The sequence below is a fragment of the Panthera pardus genome, unplaced genomic scaffold, assembly GCF_024362965.1.
Source record: "Panthera pardus isolate Hobbes unplaced genomic scaffold, ASM2436296v1 HiC_scaffold_10, whole genome shotgun sequence".
Lineage (NCBI taxonomy): Eukaryota > Metazoa > Chordata > Mammalia > Carnivora > Felidae > Panthera > Panthera pardus.
This window is the reverse complement of record NW_026526655.1, coordinates 54412359-54437249: the sequence shown is the minus strand read 5'-3', so window position 1 is coordinate 54437249 and position 24891 is coordinate 54412359. Positions and strand designations below refer to the sequence as shown.

The 24891-nt window shown below is 36.9% G+C and overlaps 1 protein-coding gene across 7 annotated transcripts in view; it reads right to left on the bottom strand.

Moving 5' to 3' along the window:
* The window catches only part of CCDC141 (coiled-coil domain containing 141), a 205257-nt gene extending 181573 nt beyond the window's left edge, over window positions 1–23684 (bottom strand). For 3 of the 7 annotated variants that reach the window (XM_019460897.2, XM_019460903.2, XM_019460922.2), the window contains exons 1-2: window positions 23329–23682; window positions 20599–20721 (exon numbers count right to left, since the gene is read on the bottom strand). In XM_019460897.2, the coding sequence (XP_019316442.1) occupies window positions 20599–20721; window positions 23329–23430 (225 nt within the window). In that variant the 5' untranslated portion in view covers window positions 23431–23682. Of the gene's footprint in view, window positions 1–20598; window positions 20722–23328 lie in introns of all 7 variants that reach the window. The other 4 variants (XM_019460909.2, XM_019460917.2, XM_019460899.2 and 1 more) reach the window with 3 other exon arrangements.
* Between the last annotated feature and the right edge of the window lie 1207 nt (window positions 23685–24891).

Genomic DNA, 24891 nt, shown 5'->3' with positions numbered 1-24891 from the left:
TTGCCTTTGGGTTCCAAAAGAATAGGGAACCAAGGCTATTCTATGATACTTGAAAAATGCACTCTGTCTTTTTAAGTGTAGCTTTGAAATCACTGGTTTTAAGTATAGCATATTTTATGGACATTACACCACCTCAACCGCCACGCAGAGCACACAAAAAGGATTATGGATTTTCTCGTCAGCGGAGCATTAAATGGTCCCCTGAATAGCAATTTTCTAAAAGAGCAAATATATGTGGCATATCCTGCATATGTTTTCCTGACATGGCACAGTCTATCTGTAAAATAGACTGTGGAGTACAGGTAGAGTCACTAATGCATGGAAATAATATTTTTGACCACTAAACTGAAGATAATTAACTTAGGATACTTGACCGCAAAGAATGAACATTTCACAAACTTTTGAGAATAGGAGACAGTTAAGTTCGATTATTTTGGTCAGTCTCTTGCAAATAACATCACAGATTGTTTTGGTGTTTGCTGTTCTTTTTAATGAGAATATTTTATATTTTCATTCCTGCCTATCCAAAACCCGTTAGGCGTCAGGTCCTAATTCCATTGCTGCCTCCTGCATCAAATTCTTGTGTTCACCCCAGCCATTTCTCTGATGCAAGAGTAATGAACAAGCCACCACCTAATTCTGGCTAGGCAAACCTAACTGCACATGCCTGTTTGGTGGTGTTATCACCCTGCTTTATTCGTTTGGGCTGCCCCTAATCCAAACTGGCACACAAATGGCAGAACTAGATTTCTGGTTGGCTTCCAGTTTGAAATAGAAGCTGCAGCTAATGGGCTGCTGCAAACTCCATGGGCCACAGCTGTCCTGAGTGGAAACAGCCTCTAACTGAAAGTTAGACAAGGCCTCATTTAATGAAAAATTCTTGTGACAGCTCTAACTTTCAGGGATTTCTGTGCTAAAACCAAGTTCGTAAAATATCAGATGATTGTGTTGTTGCTACGAAACGTCAGTAACAATAAGCAATAACAGAAAGAGGCAAAATTAAGAAAACCAACTTAGGGGCACCTGGGTGGCTCAGTCATTTAAGCATCTGACTCTTGATTTAAGCTTAGGTCATGATCTCAAGTCATGATCTTGGGGTTTGTGAGATAGAGCCCCACATCGGGCTCCGCACTCACAGCATGGAAACTACATGGGATTCACTGTTTCCCTCTCTCTCTGCCCTACCCTGCTCATGCATGCACTCTCTCTCAAAAATAAATAAACTTAAAAAAAAAGAAAAAGAAAACAAAACAAAACCAACTTGAAAAATTCTGACATTGTACTGAATCAGTCGATTTGGATTTTAAAAAGTAAGCTTTTTCTTAGGGATGAGCACTGGGTGTTGTATGTAAGAGATGAATCACTGGGTTCTACTCCTGAAGCCACGACTACACTGTATGTCAACTAACTTGAATTTAAACAAACAAACAAACAAACAAATAAAATAAAAAGTAAGTTTTTTAGGGGGCAAAGGGGTCACTTTTCAACCAGAGTTCTTTACTAAGGTACCATAAAATCCATTCACAATGAAAATGCCAGAACAACTTTACCCTTCAAAGTTACAACTTAGTCTCTTTATAATTAAATGTAAATGGAACCAGATATTTTCTTTTCCTCAGTTTAGTGTCGAACAATTGTTGTTCAAAAAAGATTTCTTTCTCATAGACCCAATAAAAGATGGCATTTTAAAACAGATTTTTAAGTTTAGGTCATGATTTAGGTACCCAAAAGTTCTACATTATTTTTCAAAACTGTATTTTCTTAATTTTTCCTTCTCAGATATTTTACATGTAAATGACTCTTCCATGTCTGCTCTGTGAAATGAAGTAACTAATGTAATTAGAAGTAATATACAGGTGTGTGGATTAGATTATTAATTGTGGCTTCTATTGTTTGTGGAAGTTGTCTTGGATTTGTTTAGATTTACTACCTTTCCCTAAGAGTTCTGTAGCCTTTTATGTTACTGAAAAAAAACAGAGTTCTGAACGCTTATCAAGAATGCCATTGTGTGTTTTACTGGAGAACTTGAACTCTACCATGTTTGAATAAAAAACAAAAACAATAACAAAGAGAATGACACATTCCCTAAGACTAGATGAAAGCTAGAACATTGGGAAGTTTTTGTACCAAAAAGAAGGATAAATAAATATGAGTATGAAGCTAGTATTTGTACACAGGATGAAGCCAAAGTGGAGGAAAGACAAAGCTACTTCTGGCTTGAAGAGTCAGCCCTCTGCTCTGGCCCAGAAACTCTTCTCACACCACTTACTCCCACAGCCCCATATTTCAAGGTTGACCTTAAATTCCACCTTCACTAAGAAACCACTCCAGCTGAATTAATTTCCTTTTTTCCCTGAATTTGCCTATCAACATCTTTCATCTGGGGACTTAGTTAATCATCCAAAGCCTCGATGTTGTGATTTCATTGTTATTTAATTGCTTTGTTATTATACATTATAAGTTGCTGAAGGCCAAGGATGTCTTTCACATTTCTTTTGTGTCTCTCTACCCCCTAAAGCCAAGCATAGAGTCAGGAACACAGGAGACAGGGAATCTAGCCTGAAAGAGCAGAACCATCTTGATGCTACTGCGACTTGGTTCCTGCAAATCCTATAGGATCCATGGCCATAACGTTGCTAAGAAATTATTGAGTGGTCCTTTTCAGTAAGCTGAGAAGTTACTCATACCATCCTTATAACTCTCCCAAATGAGTGGGATTTTATAGTACAATCAATGACCAATGGTCATGCGAAGTATAGGTATGGCACAGAGGCACACTCCTGGAGTTGGAGTCCAGCTCCATTGCTTCCTAGCTTTGTAGCAAATGACTTGTGTGTACATTAGTTTCCTCATCTGTAAAAATAATAATAGTTACCAATCATTTAACACTATGTGTGTATCCCTGTTCTAAATTCTTTTAGTGTTTTAATTCATTGAATTCTCACACCTACCTTATGAGGTAGGCAGGCACTATTATTATACCCATTTTACAGATGAAGAAACGGAGACAGAGAGAGAATAAGTAACTTTCCCAGAGTTACAAAACTAAGCAGAAACATTGGGATACATATTCAGGCAGGCTGTGTGCTTACAAGCTAAACTTCTTTTTTCCTATGACACAGTCTTTGCAGACAGTACCTCTTTATTTTTTTTAAGTTTACTCATTTATTTTGAAAGAAAGAGAGATGGGACAGAGAAGGGGCAGAGAGAGAGAGAGAGAGAGAGAGAGAGAGAGAATCCTAAGCAGGCTCTATGCTGTCAGGATGGAGCCCCAACACGGGGCTCGGTCTCATGAACCATGAGATCATAACCTGAGCTGAAACCAAGAGTTGGGCACTTAATAGACTGAGCCACCCAGGCATCCATACATGCCCAACTTCTAAGGTTGGATTACCTCTCATAAAATTTATCTCATATGTTATGTAAAGGATTAAACCAATTAATACACCTGAAACATTTAATATATTTAATTTATTGAATTTTAAAAAGTGGTTGACACATAATAAGCACTCAACAAAAGTATTATGTATACATTTAGGTCATGATTTAGGCTCCCAAACTCTTAAATGAATTTAGTCCAAAATTATCCAGATAATACCTTAATATGTGCCAACACAATCTCTGCCCAGAGGAAGCTTGCACTCTTATGAGAACTGCATACATATGTAAAAAAATTAAGCAAACTAATGTTAGAAGTGATACTAAATTTTGAGCAAGAGCCCAGTGGCGCTGCAGGTTGCAAATTGCCCTATTTACAGACAGTCTTAACTCATATGGTCTACATAATTACTTTTAACAGGTATCCAAGGCAACTCTGGTGTAAATATTCATAAACTACACTTTAAATACATTCATTATACAGGCTGCACTCAAACAAGTACCACATTAGGGTATAAGTCTTTGCATATATAATGAGGTGCTGATTGAGAAGTGCAATGGAAACACATAGACAGAGATGGCCTAAGATGGGGCCGGAGCTTAAGGAACACTTCCCAGAGGAGGGGGACTTAGCATTCCAAAATGAGGATATCAATAATGTACTCAGAAACTCATCATCCAGCTCAGTTAAAAGAATGATGACACAAATCAGAAAAACTTATAGTATGAATATTTTATCACTTCCACCATTTTCTCTTAGGAGCCCAAATATTCTGTACATTAATAATTGAGTCTCCTTAAAACCCTCAGAACCACTGTGAACAGGAAGAGCAAGGTATGTGAATACCCTTTAAATTATCACTATTTTTTTTTACCCACTGTCCTTTTATGCATGTTTCTTTTGTTAGTACACAGAGATGACTGGTTCCTAAAGTTATATAATGGGTACATGTATTCATTCCTTCCGTGCCTGATTTATTCACTCATTCTACAAACATTTACTGAATATATATACCAAGAACAGTGGTAGGCCTTACAGATAGAAATATGTTCTAAGTCTGATGAAGAAGCCAAAAATGAAACATATAAGGGTTTTCCATGAAACAGATCTAAAGTAGAGATACATAGGCCACAAATTACAGAAAAGGCTCAAAGGAGAGCATGGTCAATAGCATAAATGGGGAGCCCTCCAGAAAGCTTTCAGAGAGCAATAATAACTTCCTCCCAGTCCAATCTAATGACAAATGCCTCAAACCTGTTGCTGCTTCTAACACTATTCAATACTTCTGTCTCGAAATTCCTTTTCCCCAAACTTTTGTGATGTGTCCCTGAATATTTTTGCCTCTAATTTTGCATGGCCCCTTGTCCCAGTTCCATTGGCAGCACTTCTGTTCAAGCACATTAATGTGATTGTTTAATAGTAGCTGTTTCTTTTGATTTGGGCCACAGCCTCTTATTCCTCATTGTGCATCAGAATTTCTGCCCCAAATCTTAAAAACATACAAGTGTCCCAGCCTTCCTTTGCTTCTTCATGTTTGAAACATGGATATATGAATCCTGTGTTTTCTTTTTAAGCTTCTAGGCAACTCTGATGCCATCCAGGTTTAGCTACCTAATGAGGTCTTCCTTCCTCTTGTCCCATGTGGAGATTGTTTATTTTCATCATTCTCTCTCCCATTGGCTTCCTGAATTGCCTAGAGTTCTAGGCCCGGAAATAATCATCAGACTGAGAATGACCGGAATAGGAAGTTACCATCCCAGACTTCTTCACCAAGGATACCTTGGGATCAAATCCACCATGACCATTTGGAAGCTCAAAACTGCCTCATATTCCCTGGTCCTTGGTCACTTGTGTAAGACCTTCTAGTCATCTATCCTCTTTGTACTCTTACTCTTACTGTTCCTCTATCCTTCCAAATTCACAATTGTATCTCATGGAAATTCAGATTCAGAATAAAATACCCTTCACTAATTCTCACACTCCACTACTTAAGTGAAAGTTTCCCATTTCCCCTAAACCTGGCCTTTCCCAACTTAACAAAAACTTCTCAGTCAGTATCACCCTCTTGCTGCAAATTTATTGGAGAAATGGCTGATTCTTTCTATCTCTGATTCTTCTCTTCACATTCATTCTTTAAACAACTGCAATTTGGTGTTCAGCATCAGTGTTCCCCTGAAACCACTCTAGCAAATGATATCACTAACCTCCAATCTGTCCAATATAAAGAACATTCCAATTCAAAATTGCATCCCTTTTCAAATAGCCAAAACAAGCCTGAAAAAGATAAACCAAACTGGAGGCATCATGATTCCAGATTTCAAGCTATGTTGCAAAGCTGTAGTCATCAAGACAGTGTGGCACAAAAACAGACACATAGATCAATGGAACAGAATAGAAAACCCAGAAATGGAGCCACAGATGTATCAACTAATCTTTGATAAAGTAAGAAAGAATACCCAATGCAAAAAAGACAGCCTCTTCAACAAATGGTGCTGGGAAAACTGGACAGCAACATGCAGAAAAATGAAACTGGACCACTATCTTACACCATACACAAAAATAAATTCAAAATGGATGAAAGACCTAAATGTGACACAGGAAACCATCAAAATCCTAGAGGAGAACACAGGCAGCAACCTCTTTGACCCTGGCCGCAGCAACACCTTTACTAGACACACCGCCAAAGGCAAGGGAAATAAAAGCAAACATGAACTATTGGGACTTCATCAAGATAAAAATCTGTACAGTGAAGGAAACAATCAACATAACTAAAAGGAAACCTTTGGAATGGAAGAAGATATTTGCAAATGACATATCTCATAAAGGGTTAGTATCTAAAATCTATAAAGAACTGATCAAACTCAACACCCAAAAACCAAATAACTCAGTGAATAAATGAGCAGAAGATATGAATAGACACTTTTCCAAAGAAGACATCCAGATGGCTAACAGACACATGAAAAGATGCTCAACACCACTCATCATCATGGAAATACAAATCAAAACCACAATGAGATACCAGCTCAGACCGGTCAGAATGGCTAAAATTATCAATACAAGAAACAACAGGTCTTGGCTAGGATGGAGAGAAAGGGGAACCCTCTTGCAATGTTGGTGGGAATGCAAACTGGTGCATCTACTCTGGAAAACAGTATGAGGTTCCTCAAAAAACTAAACATAGAACTATCTTATGATCCAGAAAATGCACTTTAGATATTTACCCAAAGGATACAAAAATACAGATTTGAAGGGGTACATGCATCCCAATGTTTATAGCAGCATTATCACAATAGCCAAACTATGGAGAGAGCCCAAATGTTCATTGACAGATGAATGGATAAAGAAGATGTGGTATATATATATGGAAATATTAGTCATCAAAAATAATGAAATCTTGCCATTTCCAATGATGTGGATGGAGTCAAATGTATTATGCTAAGTGAAATAAGTCAGAGAAAGACAAATACCATATAATTTCACTCATATGTGGAATTTAAGAAACAAAACTGATAAACATATGGGAAGAGGGGAAAGAGAAGAGAGAGAAACAGACCACAAAACACTCTTAATAATAGAGAACAAATTATGGGTTGACAGAAGGAGATGGGTAGGAGATTGGCTAGAGGGGTGATGGCTACTAAGGAGGACACTTATTGTGATGAGCACTGGGTGTTGTATGTAAGTAATGAATCACTGAATTCTACTCCTGAAACCAATATTGTACTGTATGTAACTCACTAAAATTTAAATAAAAATAAATTAAATTAAATTAAAAATTAAATTAAAAATAAACAATAAACCAAAATGGCACCCTTTTGGCAAGTATGTAACAATAGCAGTGGGACATCTATTTTTCTTATACTATAAGCTTTAAAAGTTTGGGATTATCCTTGATTTTTCCCTTATTCCTTATGTAAAATAAATTATCTGATTCTATAATATTTTATAATTTTTTAATTCATCAAAGTATATTTCTACTATACATAATATATGGTACTGTTACAATACAAATTTTCAAATTTTATTCTCTTTACTCTTACACTCAGAATTCTAAGTTCCAATATCTATTAAAAGCCTCATTTTCCACCCAAGTCCACCCTGCATATTGTTATAAAGGTAATCTTTCTCAAACTTAATTTTTACCCAATATTTCCCCTGCTTTAAGAACCCTCTCTTTGCCACAATCAAATCTAACTGTGTAGCCCAGCATGTACTGCTTTCCAGCCCAAGCTTCCATCATACCAGTTTAGTCTCATCTCTTGACATTTCCTTGCAGGATTCTTCACGTACCATGTGTATCTTTCTTATACTTGTCTCAACAGCTTTGCTAACACCTTTCTCTGATCTGAATATCATTTTGACTCCCAATTCTTGCCCATCACTTCCTTTGAGATTCAAATAAATACTCTCTTCTATTGCGCTGATGACTCTTGCATGAGCCATTTGTCAGTACTTCCTACATAGTTTTCCATATGTTATCTGGCAATGATTACATTTTGAATATTTATCCTACCTCTTTAAATAAAGTGGAGTGGAAGTGACATATAGTGGCATAAACCATTGTAGGACTTGGGCAAAAGCCACTATTGGATTTGTTTTATCATCTGTTAAATGTGAATATTTCCTACCTCACAAAGTTGATGTGAGCATTAAATACCTAATGCATCTATTATGATGGCTGGCACATAGAATATGATCATTAAATAGTAACCATTATTGCATCTGCAACCTTTTCAAGAGGTAGGGATTCTCTTCATTTTGTTAACATGTTATGCCCACAAACCTTTGTGCACCCAGTTCTGAGGTGTGTACACAGATTAGGTCCTATAGCTATATATTGGGTTACTAAGTTAACAATAGAAGTTCTGGCAACTATGGCAAAATCCCATTTGCATTTAGCTAGCTTTTTGAAGAAGTATAATTTGATCAATTAAAAGAAATCTCTCATGATGACAATGAATTGGTCAGGATGGAAATTTCAGAATTGAAAATGTCATTTGGTATTCCTATATTTATTTAATCTTTTCTACAAGCCAGTTGTAAGTCTCAGGCAATAAAGAAAGTTTTTTTGTTCTTAGAAGAAAAAAATCCAGAATGTATAATTTTTGTCTTCCTAATTAATTTTTAACACTTTTTCCAGGTGAATGGCTTAGTTCTGGAAAGTAGGCTTTACCAAAGACTTAAATCTTTACCTCATCTATGTAAGTAACGATATACAGATCATGATTCTTTCTTCTTCAAGCACAAAACATTAGCTGGCAATAAAAATTGGTAGATTGGGGTGCCTGGGTGGCTCAGTTGGTTACGTGTCCTACTCTTGATTTAAGCTCTGGTCATGATCTCATGGTCCTGATGAAATTGAGCCCCTTGTTGGGCTCCGTGCTGAGCGTGGAGCCTAGTTGGGATTCTCTCTCTCTCTCCCTTTCTCTCTGCTCCTCTCTAACATGCACATGCACACTCACTCTCTCTGTCTCAAAATAAATTAATAAAACTTTTAAAAATGCTTATGGAACTTATCTGTTTGAAAAAAACTACTTTTTCAAGTAAAATCAATTGCAATACGCACAAAATACATGCACAAATACATTTATGCACATACATATTTTAAAATATCACACTAGGAAAAATATTCCCACTCCCTCTATGACAGTGTGTAATAACGGTTTTACTAACTGCTTTCATAAATTTCCTATTGGAAATAAACTGGCCTGGTTTTCTTTCATTTCTTGTCTCTGAAAGAGATCTCATTTCACAATTTTCCTTTTCAGGCCTACATATACTGCCTTGGGTATAAGCAGACTTCTCCTGAGCTAAAAAATATAAGTAAAATATTTTGATTCCCAGAAGGTTTATTCTTCTTTATTTTCTAAATCTGCCTCGTACAACATGATATCCACTAGTTATTTGAAATGCGGCTACTTCAAATTGTGATGTGTTATAAGTACAAAAGTACATACTGGATTTTGAAGACTTAATACAAAAAAGATTAAAATGACTCATTCATACTTTTTATAATGATTACATATTAATTGATAATATTTTTGATATGATTGGGTTAATTAAGCATATTATTAAATTAATTTAACTTGTTTCTTTTTACTTTGTTTATTGCGTGAGTTTTGGCAATTTATGGTCTTCAAATAATTGGTTTATTTCCTCTCTGTTGTTGAATTTATCTGCATAGAGTTGTTCATAGTATTCCCATATCATATTTTTAAATGTCTGTGAGGTTTACGGTGATGCCTTATCTCTCCTGCATTAATACTGGTCATTTTTGTCTTCTCTCTTTTTTCCTCTCTTAGGCCAAAGGCTTATTGATTTCATTGACCTTTTCAAAGAACCATTCATCTCTATTGTTTTCCTGTTCACAATTTCATGGATTTCTGCTCTTTATTTTTTCCTTCATTCAGCTTGCTTTGGTTTAAATTTGAACTTACTTTTCCAGTTTCATAAGGTGGAAACTTAGAATGTTGAAATGAAACATTTATCCTTTTCTACCAGAAGTATCTTATGCTCTAAAATTTATATATGGCAATTAGAAAATTTAAATTTACGTATGTTGACTTCCTTGTATGGTTTGCATTATATATTTGTACCTATTGCTGCTTTAATAAGTGTAACACACTAGCAGAGAAGTTTTCTTTTTTCCCCCATAACATCAATAAAAGTTCAGTAGCCTATGGGATCACTGAACCAAAGAATCTCAGGTTCTCAGAAAGCAGTGAGCAATAGCCTTGAATGATTTGAGTTTCTCCAAATACAATTATGTAAAAACTTGGTATGTTTGGAGTTGAAACTTAAAATTTTAAGAAGTGTCATATGAAACAACTTGAGAGCTTATAGTTCTTCAGATTTCCTTGCCTACAGACATAGTAATTGGGCTTTTTAAAAAAAAATTTAGAGAGCCATCGATAAAAATATGAGTTATGGAGTTGGAAGGCAAGATTGCTTCTTTTAATTTCACTGGCTTGACTCTGCCTGAAATTTGTGCCACAGAAGCCCCCTTACTGGTCCTCTGCACTGAAACCTGGAGCTTTGGTTTCCTCACTCCACTGTGCACTTCCCACCATTGGGTCTGCAGGACCAGCCAGTGGGGAGAACAGAGGGAGGAAAAAAGCAAGGCAAACCATAAGAGACTCTTAACTATAACAAACAGAGGGGTGATGGGGGGAAGTGAAGGAAAGATGGGCTAAATGGGTGATGAGCATTAAGGAAGGCACTTGTTGGGATAAGCACTGGGTGTTATACATAAGTGATGAATTAATAAATTCTACTCCTGAAACCAATACTACACTAAATGTTAACTAATTTGAATTTAAATAAAGTCCTAAAATATAAAGTTGAAATAAAGTTCTTTAAATAAAGAAAAAAAAAGCAATGTAAATTCACCACAAGCTCTGAGACAATAATTCCTCCGGTCAGAGAGAGGTTTCCCTCTCTCAGAGGTTTAGCATCTGCCTGGTTGCCTCCACTTTCTCCATCATGATTAACTCTAAGGGACTGCCTGGGCTGGGGAAGAAAGAAGAGAAAAACAAAAAGCAAAAACAAAAGCAGGGTATTTCCTCCCTTTCTGTCTGACCCATAGAAGTCCTCTTTTTATTGCTTACACGTGAAAGAGAAGACTTTCCTACAACCTTTTCTGTGCACATCTGGTGCATACTTGAGGATGTCAACTTGCCTTTGAATCTAAGCTGGGCAATCGTAGAGGGAGAAAAAAACAACACTGCTGGTTTGGTGGTATTTGGAATCCTGATCTCTTTCCTTAATCTACTGACTAGCTCTTACTTTTCAGCATCCTCAGCACACATGCATTCTGCCAGGGTTTGTAGCTGCATTTAATGAAGGTATCATGGAAAGTATTTATTCTATCTTGCCTGGAACTGGAACCAGTATTCCATTTTAAGACAATTTTTTAAGACAAAAATGCGAATCTCATTCAAGTCTCTGAACTTCAAATATGTGGTAGGAGGGAGATAGAGGATACAGGTAATTTGGAAGACTGGGCTAACCACAGAATCAGAAGTTTGCCTTTTATTCTCCTAAGGACTAATAGCTTCATGAATTTGTCATGAGAATGATATAGCCAAGCCATTTGAAAAACTCTTGAGTTTTACACATTTACACATTATATCTAAGACAAAGTCTATATGTAGAAAAGATACATTCTTGGGTAAGTACAATATATATTTGGGCCTTTTCTAGAGCAGAAGGATCTGTTGCCATCTGTATAGAATGCAAAAGGGATATTATTACAGTAACATTTAAGCTAGCTCAGCAGTAATGAGTATTGAGAGTAGGGGTGAGTGGGTCCTGTGCTACCATCTTATCTCTGCCATCCCTTATTGGTGTTTCTTAAACTGTCAAGAGTTTGGTCCTGTCAGTTCAAATCTCAGACCAAGACCCTTTTTGTGATAACTAGTAAGGCTATGGGTTTTACTTTCAATGAAAAATTTTTGTTTGTAGATTTATATTTTAAAGAAGCACTGTTTTCTAAATAACTAATAGCTTGGAGATCACAGGCCTATGATCTCGAAACATGCTAGGTGTGATCCTAACTTTTGGCCCAGATTTCAAATAGGAATGTATTTGGTGACAATTAACAAAGCCAACCAACATTGGGTTAAGCATCTTGTATCACAAGAAGCCTGGGACTCAGCATAATCGTCCACAGGATGAAAGAAGCATAAACAATTAATTTATAAACGTATTCCCTTACTGTTGGACATTGTTTTGTTTCCAATTAAATTATTCCATTAAAAGCATGTGGAAAGATGCTCAATATCATAGCAAAATCACTTTCATATCTATATCTTTACCGGTGCTTTTATTTCTGAGGAGAGATTCAGAGAAGTGAGGTTGCTGAGTCACACAATGTAAGCACTTTACATTTTTAATGCAAGTTTCCAAAATGAGTGTGTCAACCCAAATTCTCACCAATAGTAGGGCAGAATGCCCCTTTCCTCATATTTTCACTCATTAGATATTATAAATATCTTGAATTTTTAATGATATTATTAGGCAAATCATGGTTTATTTTTTATTATTACTTAGTTTTGCTTCTCAGGCTATTACTGCTGTTGAACATCCCTTTTACATGGTTTATTGGCGATTTGCCTCCTGTGAATTGTGTATTTTTTATTGATTTTATTGGTTTATTTGTCTCTCTTATCAATATGAAGGATTGTAACCCTTTGCCTTTCATATAAACTGCAAATATATTCTCCTAGTCTATTGTTTGTGCTTTAAATTGGGCTATGGTGTCTGGAAAACTCATCTTCATTTTCATGACAGCCAATATCACTTTCTCTGTCAAGATTCCCTTGGATTCCCTGTCAGTCATTCTTTCCACACTATACCCATAATATTTTGTGCATATACCTGTGTGCTGAATTATAACTACAAACCTTTTCCTCCTGTTCAAGAAATTATACCAAAATGCTACTCAAATAGAGTAACATTATAATAGATATATTTTTGAATCTGCTTTCAATTTTCGGAAAGCAAATCATTTATAAGCTTCAGAATTTTCTTTTTGCTTATCATTAGTACCATGACACCATCTTTCATTTTAGCGAAACTTAGTTCCACTTCTAAACTGTCTCCCCATGAAAATCTTGCTTTCTTCTTCTTGTCCCTTTTGGTTCATGACTCCTGACTTCAAAATCCCCTTAGGATACCACACTTGCTGTTACCCTCAGTTCTAGTTATATTTTGCTATGTGACAAATTGCTGCCTATTCTAGTGGCCTAAAATAATTGCTTATTTTGCTCACAATCCTCAACTTGAGCAAGGCTCCATGGGGAAGATTTGTCTTTGCTTCACACAGTTCAGCTGGGAAGCGTAACCAAGCCTGAGAATCAATCTACTTCCAAGATGGCTCAGATGGCTCACTCACGTAAGTAGCAAGTTGGTGGCTGTTACCCAAGGTCTCAGCCAGAGTGGTTGCTAGGAGCCTCAGTGCTTCTCCACATGGGCTTCTCTACAGTGCTGCTTGACTTCCTCACAAGTTGGTAAGGTTCCAAGAGTGACTATTTGAAATTACAGAAAGTAAAGGCAGCCAGTCTTTTGATACTTGGTCTGGACACTGGCACAGCATTATCTATGCTGTATTCTTTGAGTCAAAGCAGTCTCAGAGTCTGTTCAGTTTTAAGAGAATGGACACAGACTCCAATTCTCAATGGGAGGAGTGCCAATATATTTATGGCCATCTTTAATCTACCATAATCTACCTGTGTACTGAGTCCTTCTAAAGTTGTCAAAAACGTTGTCAGTATTTGCTATAACCAAGCCATTATCTGTTTTCTACAGAAACAAGGAAGATGCCTCTCTTTCTTGCCAACTCTTTGTCACTTGGTGCCACAGCCAGAGCAATATGGTGAGTGGCTCGTGTTTCCCACAGGCCCTTCAGCTTCTGCCAAGGAGTCAAGCCCAACCTTTACTGCTGAACCAGGGTCAGGGATAAGATAGACTGTCCCCACCCCCAATTTTTTACTCTACAGTCCCTATGCCTACAAAATATTCCACTTTTAGAATTCCTTCCCCTCCACTAACTCAATTCCCATCAACACTTCACTAGGTATTATCACACTCTGAACTGTTGCTTAGCCTGAACTAACAAATTATTTGTGATATTTACAATATTAATGTACCTTAACTCCATGTCTGAAAAGCCTATTGTCATTGACTCTCTGACTTCACTTAAACCAACCTTCTCTTATAAAAACAATATCTTATCACATTGTCCATAGCACTTTCCAATCTAAAGAATGCTATTCAAATTTTATTTCACTCCATACCTCTAAGTACTCACTGGAGCTGACTATCTCAGAAAAGAAACACCCTGTAGACTAGAAAAGTGCCAAGTGAGGTGGGGAAAATCACTAGGAAGTTATACTGCTTCATAATTGTAAGATGGCTTTTTTTGTTTTTTAACAGAAAAAGGTCTCCATTTTCAAAAGTGTAAAAGAAAAATTAAACTGCCTACTAGTTTCTATTCCCCCAGGAATAGTCCTCCAGTGACTTTCTCCAAAATTATCAGTGAAAAATATGACAGGTACTTCACAAGTGTAGAATACTAAGGCACAGATCCCTTTCAGCCATAGAGAAAAAAGAACACTCGTGAACTGTTGGTGGGAATGCAAACTGCTGCAGCCACTGTGGAAAACAGTACAGAGGTTCCTCAAAAAGTTAAAAATAGAACTATAACCAGTAATTGCACAACTGGGTATTCACCCAAAGAATACAAAAACACCAATCAAAAAGATATATGCACCCCAATATTTATTGCAGCTTTATTTACAATAGCTAAATTGTGGAAGCAGCCCAAGTGCCTCTTGACAAATAAGGAAGATGTGATATATGTATACACATATATACATACAAAATGAAATGTTATTCAGCCATAAAAAATAATGAAATCTTGCCATATGCAACAATATAGATGGAGCTAGAGAGTATAAAGCCAGTCAGAGAACGACAAATACCATATAATTTTACTCATATGTGGAATTTAAGAAACAAAACAATCAAAGGGGGAAAAAAAGAGACAAACCGAAAGTAAACTCTTAACTATACACAACAAACAGATGGTTACCAGAGGGGAGTTGGGTGGGGGAAAAGAGTGAAATAGGTAAAGGGGATTAGGAGTACACTTATCTTGATGAGCACTGGGTAATGTATGGAATTGCTGAATCACTATATTGTATACCAGAAACTAATATAACACTGTGTGCACTATATGTTAACTATGCTGGAATTAAATTAAAAAAAAATTTTTTTAAGTATTGGAATTTGAATGGTACAAATTAATCTCACCTCTCTACTGTCAAGATTACAAATCAATTGAAAAGTAGACATCAAGGTCAGATACAAATCAAATATCTGCTCTTATCAGGACTAGAAGATGGGTTGATTTGGCTTTTACTTTTTCTTCCTAAAATCTAGTCAATGGGACCTGCCTGTGAAGAGATTTGGGTCTGAGGCACAGACACACATTGAACCACCCTAGAGGGTGAGATGGTGTCCTGCCTCTGCTGGGCAGTGGCTCCCAGCCAGGTCAGCAGCAGCAGAGAGAATAAAGAACATGTAGCCCATGGGCAGTCAGGGTCTGTGCTGAGAGACATTGAGGTTGGCTTCCGCATGGCAGCCACTTTTCCTTCTCTCACCAATCAGGTAACACAGCACCCCCTCACTCCTGTAGAGAAGAGAAAGGGAGCAGGAGCGATGGGTGGAAGAACTTAGTAGAATTTCTGACAGAGTAAATCTATCAGATTTGTGGGTCTATGGGAAAATAGGGAAAGAGAAAATGAATCTCCTGTATGAAGTAAACATTCAGGGTAAAACACTGCTATGGTGCAGATAATGTAAAATAGTTAGTCCTCTTCTAATACTGTCCTAAAGGGTTCCATCATATTCTCAACATACATGCTATAAATTTTTCTGTAGTGTATAAATACATATAATTAAGTCACACAGATTTACTTTATTAAAATATATTCTTAATAGACCTTATCAGGAAGGTGAAAAGACAACCCACAGAATGGGAGAAAATATTTGCAAATCCTACATCTAACAAGGGATTAATATCCAGAATATATAAATAACTCCTACAACTCAACAACAACAAACCAAACAACCTGACTGAAAAATGGGCAAAAGACTTGAATAGACATTTCTCCAAAGAAGATACACATTGTCTAGTAAATACATAAAGAAGCTTAACATCATTAGTCATTAGAGAAATATAAATCAAAAGCACTTCATACCTAGTAGAATGGCTATCATCAAAACACAGAAAATAGCAATTTTGGGGAAGAATGTTGAGAAATTGGAACACTTGTATGTTACTGATGGGAATACAGTATAATGCAGCTGCTGTGGAAAACATTTTGGTATTTCTTCAAAAAGTTAAATATACCCAAAATGACTGAAAACAGGTATTCAGATACTTGTGTGCCAATGTTCATTGTAGAACTATTCATAATAGTGGAAAAGTGTTAACAACCCAAGTGTCCATAAATATATGAATGGATAAATAAAATGTGGCATATCCATACAATGAAGTATTATTCATTCATAAAAAGGAATGAAGTTCTGATAAATGCTACAAAATTGATGAATCTTGAAAACATTACATGCTAAGTGAAATAAAGCCCAACACAAAGGACAAATATTATCTGATTCCATTTACATGAGGTACCTAAAACAGGCAAATTTGTAGAGGCAGAAAGTAGATTTGAAGTTACCAGAGAAGGGAGCAATTGGAGTCATTGCTTAATAGGTGCATAGTTTGGAGTGAAGGAAAAGTTCAGGAAATAGTGGTGATGGTTGTACAACACTATGTACAACAATTACTAATGTAATTAATGCCATGGAAATAAACACTTAAAATGGTTGAAATTGCAAATTTTACGTTATATATATTTTACCGCAAAAAATTTAAAGACTATATATTCTTAGTAAATAATCAAGTTTACAGCAGAAAATCATGCTATTCCATGTTTAAGGCAAGTTTTAATAAGACTTTTAGCTTTACTACTAATATACTTTGACTATCTCTTATTCATTCATTTCCAGCTAAGTGAATGGAATAGGACAAAAATGAGTATTCATTGTGTGAGGAATTTAGTCATAATCTGGTAACCAATACTTTTATGAGTCAAATCAGAGGTAAAACTTAGTATTTTATACTCCAAAGGGTCATTCTTCACTGAATGCTAATATTGCATATGTATAAATAGACAAGCCAGTGGCTGGAAGTTTTTTTGGTTTGTATCATTCCTTTGGACAATAGCAACGTAGTTAGTTGCAAGACACAGGCTGAGAAGAATATTCTCAGCAATATCCCTAAGGTATTTCCAGTTCCTCTTACCTCCTATAACCACTTAGAAATGTAACGTCGAGAGCAACCATAGGCAGATCTTCACCTGACTTAAATCTGTCTCCTCTTTCCCGAATTTCTTCTTTCTCATTAGAAATAATTTGGGTAAGGTTTGGGAATCTAGATGCCTTTTGGGAGTTAATGTTTTTTCCACATGATTATGCTTTCACCACTGAAAATAGGGAAATATTTTTTCTCTGGACATTCCACTGGAACTAAGTACTATACTGCTGAAAGGAAAATAATATCTTCAGGGTATAAACATTACCAACATTAGAAAAACTCATAAAAATTCTGTGTTTCCAGAAATTTTTCCTTTAGTCTAAATTACTAGGGTTTGAGATAATTTTCAATGGAGGGAAGAAAATTGCTTTTCTATCAAATTAAATATCCAGATTACTCTGATATATCAATTATTAACACAATTGTTATTATTATTATTATTATTATTATTATCTATATATCATTGAATTTGTCCCCCAACATTTTCTTTTTAGTTGTTTGAGGGTAATTGCTTTTATCATAATTTTTCAAATGAAGAACCTGAGACCAGAGAGGCTAACTGTTATGCCCAAATCAAAGTAAGCTCAGTGCTGAAGCTTACACCCTGCCAACACCCCTTAAAGAGCATTTTTCTTTATAATTAGAACAAATTGCAGAATGCTGTGCATAGGAAAAAAACTGGAATGAACATTAAATATTAAATATTATTGGCTTATTGAACTACTAATGTTCTTATCATTCAAAAGCTCACATTAAAACTAACTTGGATCCAAAAATTTTGTGCTACAGGTTAAGTTGTGCCTACACTGACAGCATAATAGCTAATAAATTGATTAAAATTGTGATCTATGTATTTGCAATATGGAATTTACCTTTTTGTTATTTTAAAAAGGCTTTTGTCAGCCAATCTGGAACAGACTTCAGACTCCTTGGTTTCTTTTTTTTAATCAATCCTCCAATATTGGAGGATGATGCTACCATTTAAAATTTCTTGGGGGGGTGGGTGGCTGAGCTGATAGTTATCGGTGGGGTCAGGGAGGGTATAGGAGATAGACATAAAGAGGTCATCATGAAAATGAGGCCTAGGTGAAGCCAAAGGCCTTTTTACCTAAAACCACACGCAGAGAGGGAGAATGGTCCTATGATCCCATGGCACCTTATGGTAAGATCCACAATGGATATGAAGCTTTGATCTATATCCTCTCTCTTCATTTTACAGTTAAAAAGCCTGATGTCCAGAAGGCTAGTCCATAGTCAGAAGACTGGCATTAAAGGACAACAAAACTTTAAAATCTAGAATCACAAGCACCTTCTGAGGGTGGATCCTGTTAAATGGGAAGCCCTTTTCCAGCAGAGCTCCTGAATGGATTTAGGAATAAAAATTTGAGCATAGTTGCTGTGAAGCTGAACTGCTTTGCCTAAGAGAGCACTCCCCCAGGAGTTGTGTGGGCCTGGACAGGAATAGGGTTGGGAGAAAAGAGAGGTAGCCTAAAAGGTCCAGAATTCCATGAGCTTCCCCACCACTCACACTTCATTAATAGACCAGGAAATGCTGGCTGGCATGAATTGTTAATGGGAACTGGGGAAGGGATGTAGTTTCGAGTCCAAGTTAACTTCAGCAGAAACAGCTGGCAGGTGTAGAAGAAGGAGCTGGGGACACAGGAGACCATGAGAAAGTAAACTGCTGGGGATAAGCAGGAATTTTGAGGAAGTGCTGGATTTCCACAATTCGTGGAATTCAGTTTTTTTGTGTAGCAGTAGCAAGATTTTGAATTTTCAGCTGAATTATGCTAGTTAGTGGTATAATTAGTGCTAAAACATAGATCTTTTGATTCCTGGTTCAATGTTCTTTCACATCATAATGTGTTCTTTTCTTATATACAAAGGACTTCCTGGTGGCCAGGGATTTCTCCTTTGAAAGATAGCACAGAGACCAGAGCAAGGAGCTGTCTAAATAGGAAAATAAATTCTGGATTCTAATGGCTCCCTCCTTCAGTACTAATTCTTTCTTCAACTTTCCAGTCTGATATACCCAATTACTTTTACTACTGTCCAATCAGGAAATCACTGTCGGTATATATCAGATGCAGTTTATATCTGCTTCTAAATCTAGGAAGCAAGTATAAAATCCAGCCTAGATGTTCAAAGAAGCCAGTAATATTAAAGTACTAAAAACACAGAGTCATTGCAGGCTGCCTAATCAACCCTCTTTGATCTTAGTGAAGACATTCATTTACCTGCAAGGGCTATTACTCACAGGGCTGGCTGCATCAGAGCTCTGTCCTTAGAAGGGGACACCACTTGGGGTTTAAAGTGACTCTACCTGTCACTGCCTTGAAATTCTTAATAATTTGATTTCCAAATTTGTGTTTTGTAAGTAAAGTTCACTGGGACAACAGAGGAAGTGCTGGAGGATTGGAGTCTTATCTCACATGGGGTTCTGCCTCCTAGGGAAAGTCTCTTTGCTATCCTGTCTGTTCCCCCGCCCTTGTTCAGTGACCTCTGCCATCTGCTTGGTGGGGTCAGGGCACAGTTGGGAAAGGTTGAGATCAGGCCCACACCCTGTGCACTGAGTCATGGCCAGGGCCCAGAACCTGTGAGGCTGTGCACTCGCCCAACACGTATCCCATGCCAGAAGGAGCTAGACATTAAATAGTAGATCAAATACAATATGACAGGTCAAGAAAAAGCATTTTCTTGCTTTTTGAATGGAGGTCCACCTTTTTATTTTGCACTGAGCTCCACAAATTATGTAGCTGGCCCTGAATAGATACCTTATCTGGCAATCTCAAGATAATTTTATTTTTAGATTCTGAACTAAATAACCACAATATATATATGGAATAATAACTCTAATTTTACTAAAATTATTATTTGGTTTCAAGAACTCTTAATATTAAATACAAAATCAGATACTTTCAATAGTTCAACAGAGGCAAAATAAGCTTCTATATTATTCTTGCCAGCAGGTATCATTAACAATAAAAAGTTTGGATCTGTTGTTGTGATTTGACAGCATAATGGATGAAATGGAAAAATGACGGAATTTTTTTTTTCACTGAGACAGCCAGGAAAAAAAAAAAAAATTATTTCTCCACAGTGAAATATTATCACTCCATATTTTCGATCACATTTGGGGAAGGCTTTTAAAAATCTTGCTACTTCTCTCCAATGATGGTATTTGCTCATAAATAACTATAGAGTTTTTCCATTATCTATGTGGCACTATATTAAAATGGCCATAGGCCAGTGATGTCAGACAAATCAAGAGGAAGTATAAGAAATAGCTTTTTATTTCTTTTTAATTTTGTACCTGCTTCACATTTTAATATCTTACCTTGAGCTTGGCCAAAAGAAGTTCATGATCATGAAGAAGTTTTTTGGTCTCATCTTGACTGCTACCAATTTCTAGAAGATTGGGCTGTGATTCAGCCAACTGAAGTTGTACCCACTTGCCACACTAAAAATAAAAATGAAATAAAATGTACTTTCAATTCCTCTTGTTCCTTCCCTTTTCTCTTTTTTCTTCTTTTCTCTTTTTTCTTTCTTTTTTAGTTTCAGTTATACTGTGAACACTTTATTCTTTTCATAGAAATAGGCCTTATTTAAATTGAAATCTAACAGGTTTAAATTTTTTTTAATGTTTATTCATTTTTGAGAGACAGAGAGAGACGGAGCGCAAGCAGGGGTGGGGCAGAGAGACAGGGAGACACAGAATCTGAAGCAGGCTCCAGGCTCTGAGTTGTCAGCACAGAGCCTGATGTGGGGCTCAAACTCATGAACTGGGAGTTCATGACCTGAGCCCAAGTCGGCTGCTTGGCTGACTGAACCACCCAGGCGCCCCAAAATCTAACAGTTTAAAATAAATCCGTGCACTGGTTTTTTTTTTTTTATTCTTAGGGTAAATTCTTTTGGCATATTGTATTTAGGTTGAAAATTGCCAAATGACGAACACATGCAGTAGATTATTATTGAAAAGCACAAAATTACAGAATTTGTGACACAATTGTACATTCTCTCTCTCACAAGACTTAATACCATAAAAAATAGTGAAATTGCACCTGATCAAGCAGGATGCAAACTTCACCAAAGGGGAAAGGTTTTGTAAATGCAATTTAGGCTGATTAGTGTCTTTACCTTGACCCTGCTCGTTCAACTGGAAAGAATAAACAGCAGATGAAGCAACAGACTTTTAACTTATAGTGAAATAAAAACATAACACTTTCCAACTTTTGTTGTTAAGTAACCAATAATGTGGGTATGAAAATGTCAATAAAATTAGATGCGTCTGACAATAGCCATATGAATGCAGCCAGCTTGTTTTCCACACTTAGGACACTTCCACTGCTCCAAAATGTAATTCACCACTGCATTTCCTGAGGAATTGCTTTTCTAAGAAGCAACAACTGATGAAGCAAGGGGAACTACTAACAGGCACGTGCACTTGGATAAGCAAATCGCTGAAGAGAAATGAAAAAAAAGAACGTGTGGCCAGTCCAGATCATTAGTGCCTAAGACAGTTTTGAAACAAACCCATACGGATGAGACACAGACACTTCTATTCCTTTCTACTTTGAATAGCTTGAGATTTATTTGATATGGGGCACCAGTGAGTTAAAGAAGTTGTGGAGGGTAATCAGAGGGAACATTCTTAGAAACACAGTCTAGTTAAAACAAGTATTTCCAGTGTAATTTTAGGGTTTTTTTCCCTGTACTGTCAATTGACCTCTGATTCTCATATAGTTTATTCCATATACATTCTTCCTCTTCCTGCTCTAAGAAATGTTCCCTGTTTGAGGGAAAGAAAAGTTAGCTTTTTTTAAACAATGAGTTTGCCTCTTTTCCCTCATTGCTGAAATTTATAGTTACTCAAAGCATCATAAAATCACATGCAAACGATCAACTTTTGCTACTTCTGCTCCAGGCTTCTTTTCATGTTCACCTATTGCCTTTGAAAGGACTTGAGGGCAAGGTAGTCAGCAGAGGTGCTGTTTACATGAGGGCCAGGTCTCAAGAGCAATGGAATAATGTTGGTAGGAACACTTTACATTCAGTGCTTCTATAGTGAATCGTATCAAGTATAGTGCTCAGTATCAAGTGCTGCTTTCCTGTTACAAATTTTCATATTAACATAAAGTTTGCAGCAACTACATTAAACTGAAAAGGACTCGGTTCGGGCTTCTAACAAAGGCCAGATAAATCATTCAACTCAGGCTGGTGAGGTCCTGGAAGTAACTCGCTGGTGAGCACCAGCTTGTTTGCCCGGTTTCCTTCATTAAACACTGAATTCCTGAGGTAGTGAACTGTCTAAATGCAAGCAAAATTCTTCAGAGATTTTTGCGGGACATGTTCATAGGAAATAAAAATCATGGATATCTTCTTCAACCTAAAGGCATGTGGCCATCTTTGCAATCAGCAAATTGTTTGACATAAAATATGCAATAGCCTTAAGCCTCAAGTGGCTTCCACCTCCTGCTGTTAAGGGCAAATTTGACACATGCCCTTTGCACCTTCCTTGGCAGGGTCTTCACTCCCCCAAAATGTGTTAAGAATTTACTAGTGCCTTCCCCATGTCAAAACCAATGTTGTGGAGGGCACATATCAGAGCCTCTTATTAGGTGTTCCCTGCCCTCCATCATGCTCAAAACAGTGCCACTCCCTGTCTCCTGGGACCGACCTCTTCCCTCCTTCATCATATCCACGCTCAAAAAATCACAGACATTTTACTGGTCCACTTGACTCTCCAGCCTGGTAATCATGAACTTGTAGTCATGAGTACCTTGTCTTTCAAAGTCAAACTGAAAGTACATGGCAGAGGTCTCTGATTTTATTTTAATTAAGTTGCCGGCAGATGTTTTCCTACTAACTGAAAGAGAAACTATAGTTAAGTAGCTGAGACTTAGAGGTTTGTTTCTGTTAGTTGCCAATTTAAGAAAGCAGGAAGATGTAGTTGCTGTGTTATTTTCTATATGCTGTGTGCTGCCGACTGTGTGGAACGTTCTCTAGGATTATCAACACACAGCACAAAGCCAACAGCCACGGAGAAAAAAGAAAGTTTTTACCTTACCTTTACGACAGCTATAACAATTTTGGAGTCTCCGGCCTGAACAGCTACTGAACTGACTGTCGTCGTAGAAAACTCCACACCGGGACTTCCTCGGCTGGACATGGTACTTCAGAACCAGAATTTATACTCTGGACAGGCTCTGGACAGAAGTGTGTCTGCTGGTCATTTCAGAAGGCAATCACTGGGGTTACTTGGATTCATTCAGGGAAAGAGCTCAGCTTGCACTGATTACTCTGCCAAAAGGAAAGAACAGGAGGTTAAAAATAGACAACCCCATTGAGTTTATCACGAGAGAGAGAGAGAGAGAGAGAGAGAGAGAGAGAGAGAATGGGAAAGAATCGCCACACCCCTAGAATGGTAACACTAAGTGCCTGTTATTTTTGCCATTATCTTAAATAGGGAGGGCATTTTCTAAACTCTCTGCCTATCAGCTGATGCTTGATAGCAAATGGAAAAAAAAAAAAATTACATCCTGACAATTCAAATTAGTTTTGCCATTGACTCTATACAGTTACAGTGGACTTTGAAACCAGCCAGTCATGGACCTGAATATTAATCTTTTTAAGATTTTTAAGTCTTCCTTATGCAAAGAAAACCCCCAAAAATGTACTTTAAAAATAAGTTCTAGAATTTGTTTTGGGATTAAGCCACAGAACTGCTTGTAATTTTAGATCAATTTGATTTTCTAAAACTTAATGTCTTTTGTCAAATGAAGTTTATGCAGCATGGTCACATTTTCTCAGAGCTTCATATATCTTAGGAACATTTTAAAAAAATATTTCAATGAGCAGTTATCAATAGATATCTACCATTTCAGGATTTCTCTGTGACTAGTGCACTCCACTGAGCAGCATTTTGAATTCAGTTATCACAACTACCTGGGAGTAATATATCTTGCTATCACCTTTTAATTACAGCACGAAAATGTTTTTTGTTTAATTAAAGAATAACACTGTATATTGTACAAAATTTTTTTTTTTAAAAAGGATAACAACATACTTTCAGGTTTGGTTTTCATTCTCCCCCCACCACCTATGCAGCTTCAAATCAGAGCTAAGATCAGCAGATTAATCCTATTGCTAGAAACCCAGCGTGTGCCACAAGTTGTCTGTGGTATTAAACAGCAGCTGTTGGATTCCCTGTCAAAGAACAGCTGAAAATAACACTGAAGTTTAGGTCAGAGGTCAGATGCGAATACATCAGAGATACTGACTCCAAAGCCGCTAGAGCCATTGGAAATCTCTGGGACAAAGCCAGAATGGAGGATGTAGCAATAAACAGAGTGAAACAGAGTCTGCTCACTGTTTAAACCTTTAGCTCATTTCAAAAGCATGCTCAGGTTCAGGCCTAATGTTGAGAAGACTGACTCAGAGCCATTGCTTTGTTTTGTTAAGGTTCGTGATAATATTCTTGAGTCAAAGTGGGGAAGTGCTTTCACATATACTTTGGTGTTCAGCAGTTATTTTTGTTTCTCAGGACGTGTCATGGCTGCTCTGCAATTATGTAGCCATGACCCAGGTCTCTGGTCTCAGCATCTGCCTGCTGGCCAGCAAAACGGAAACC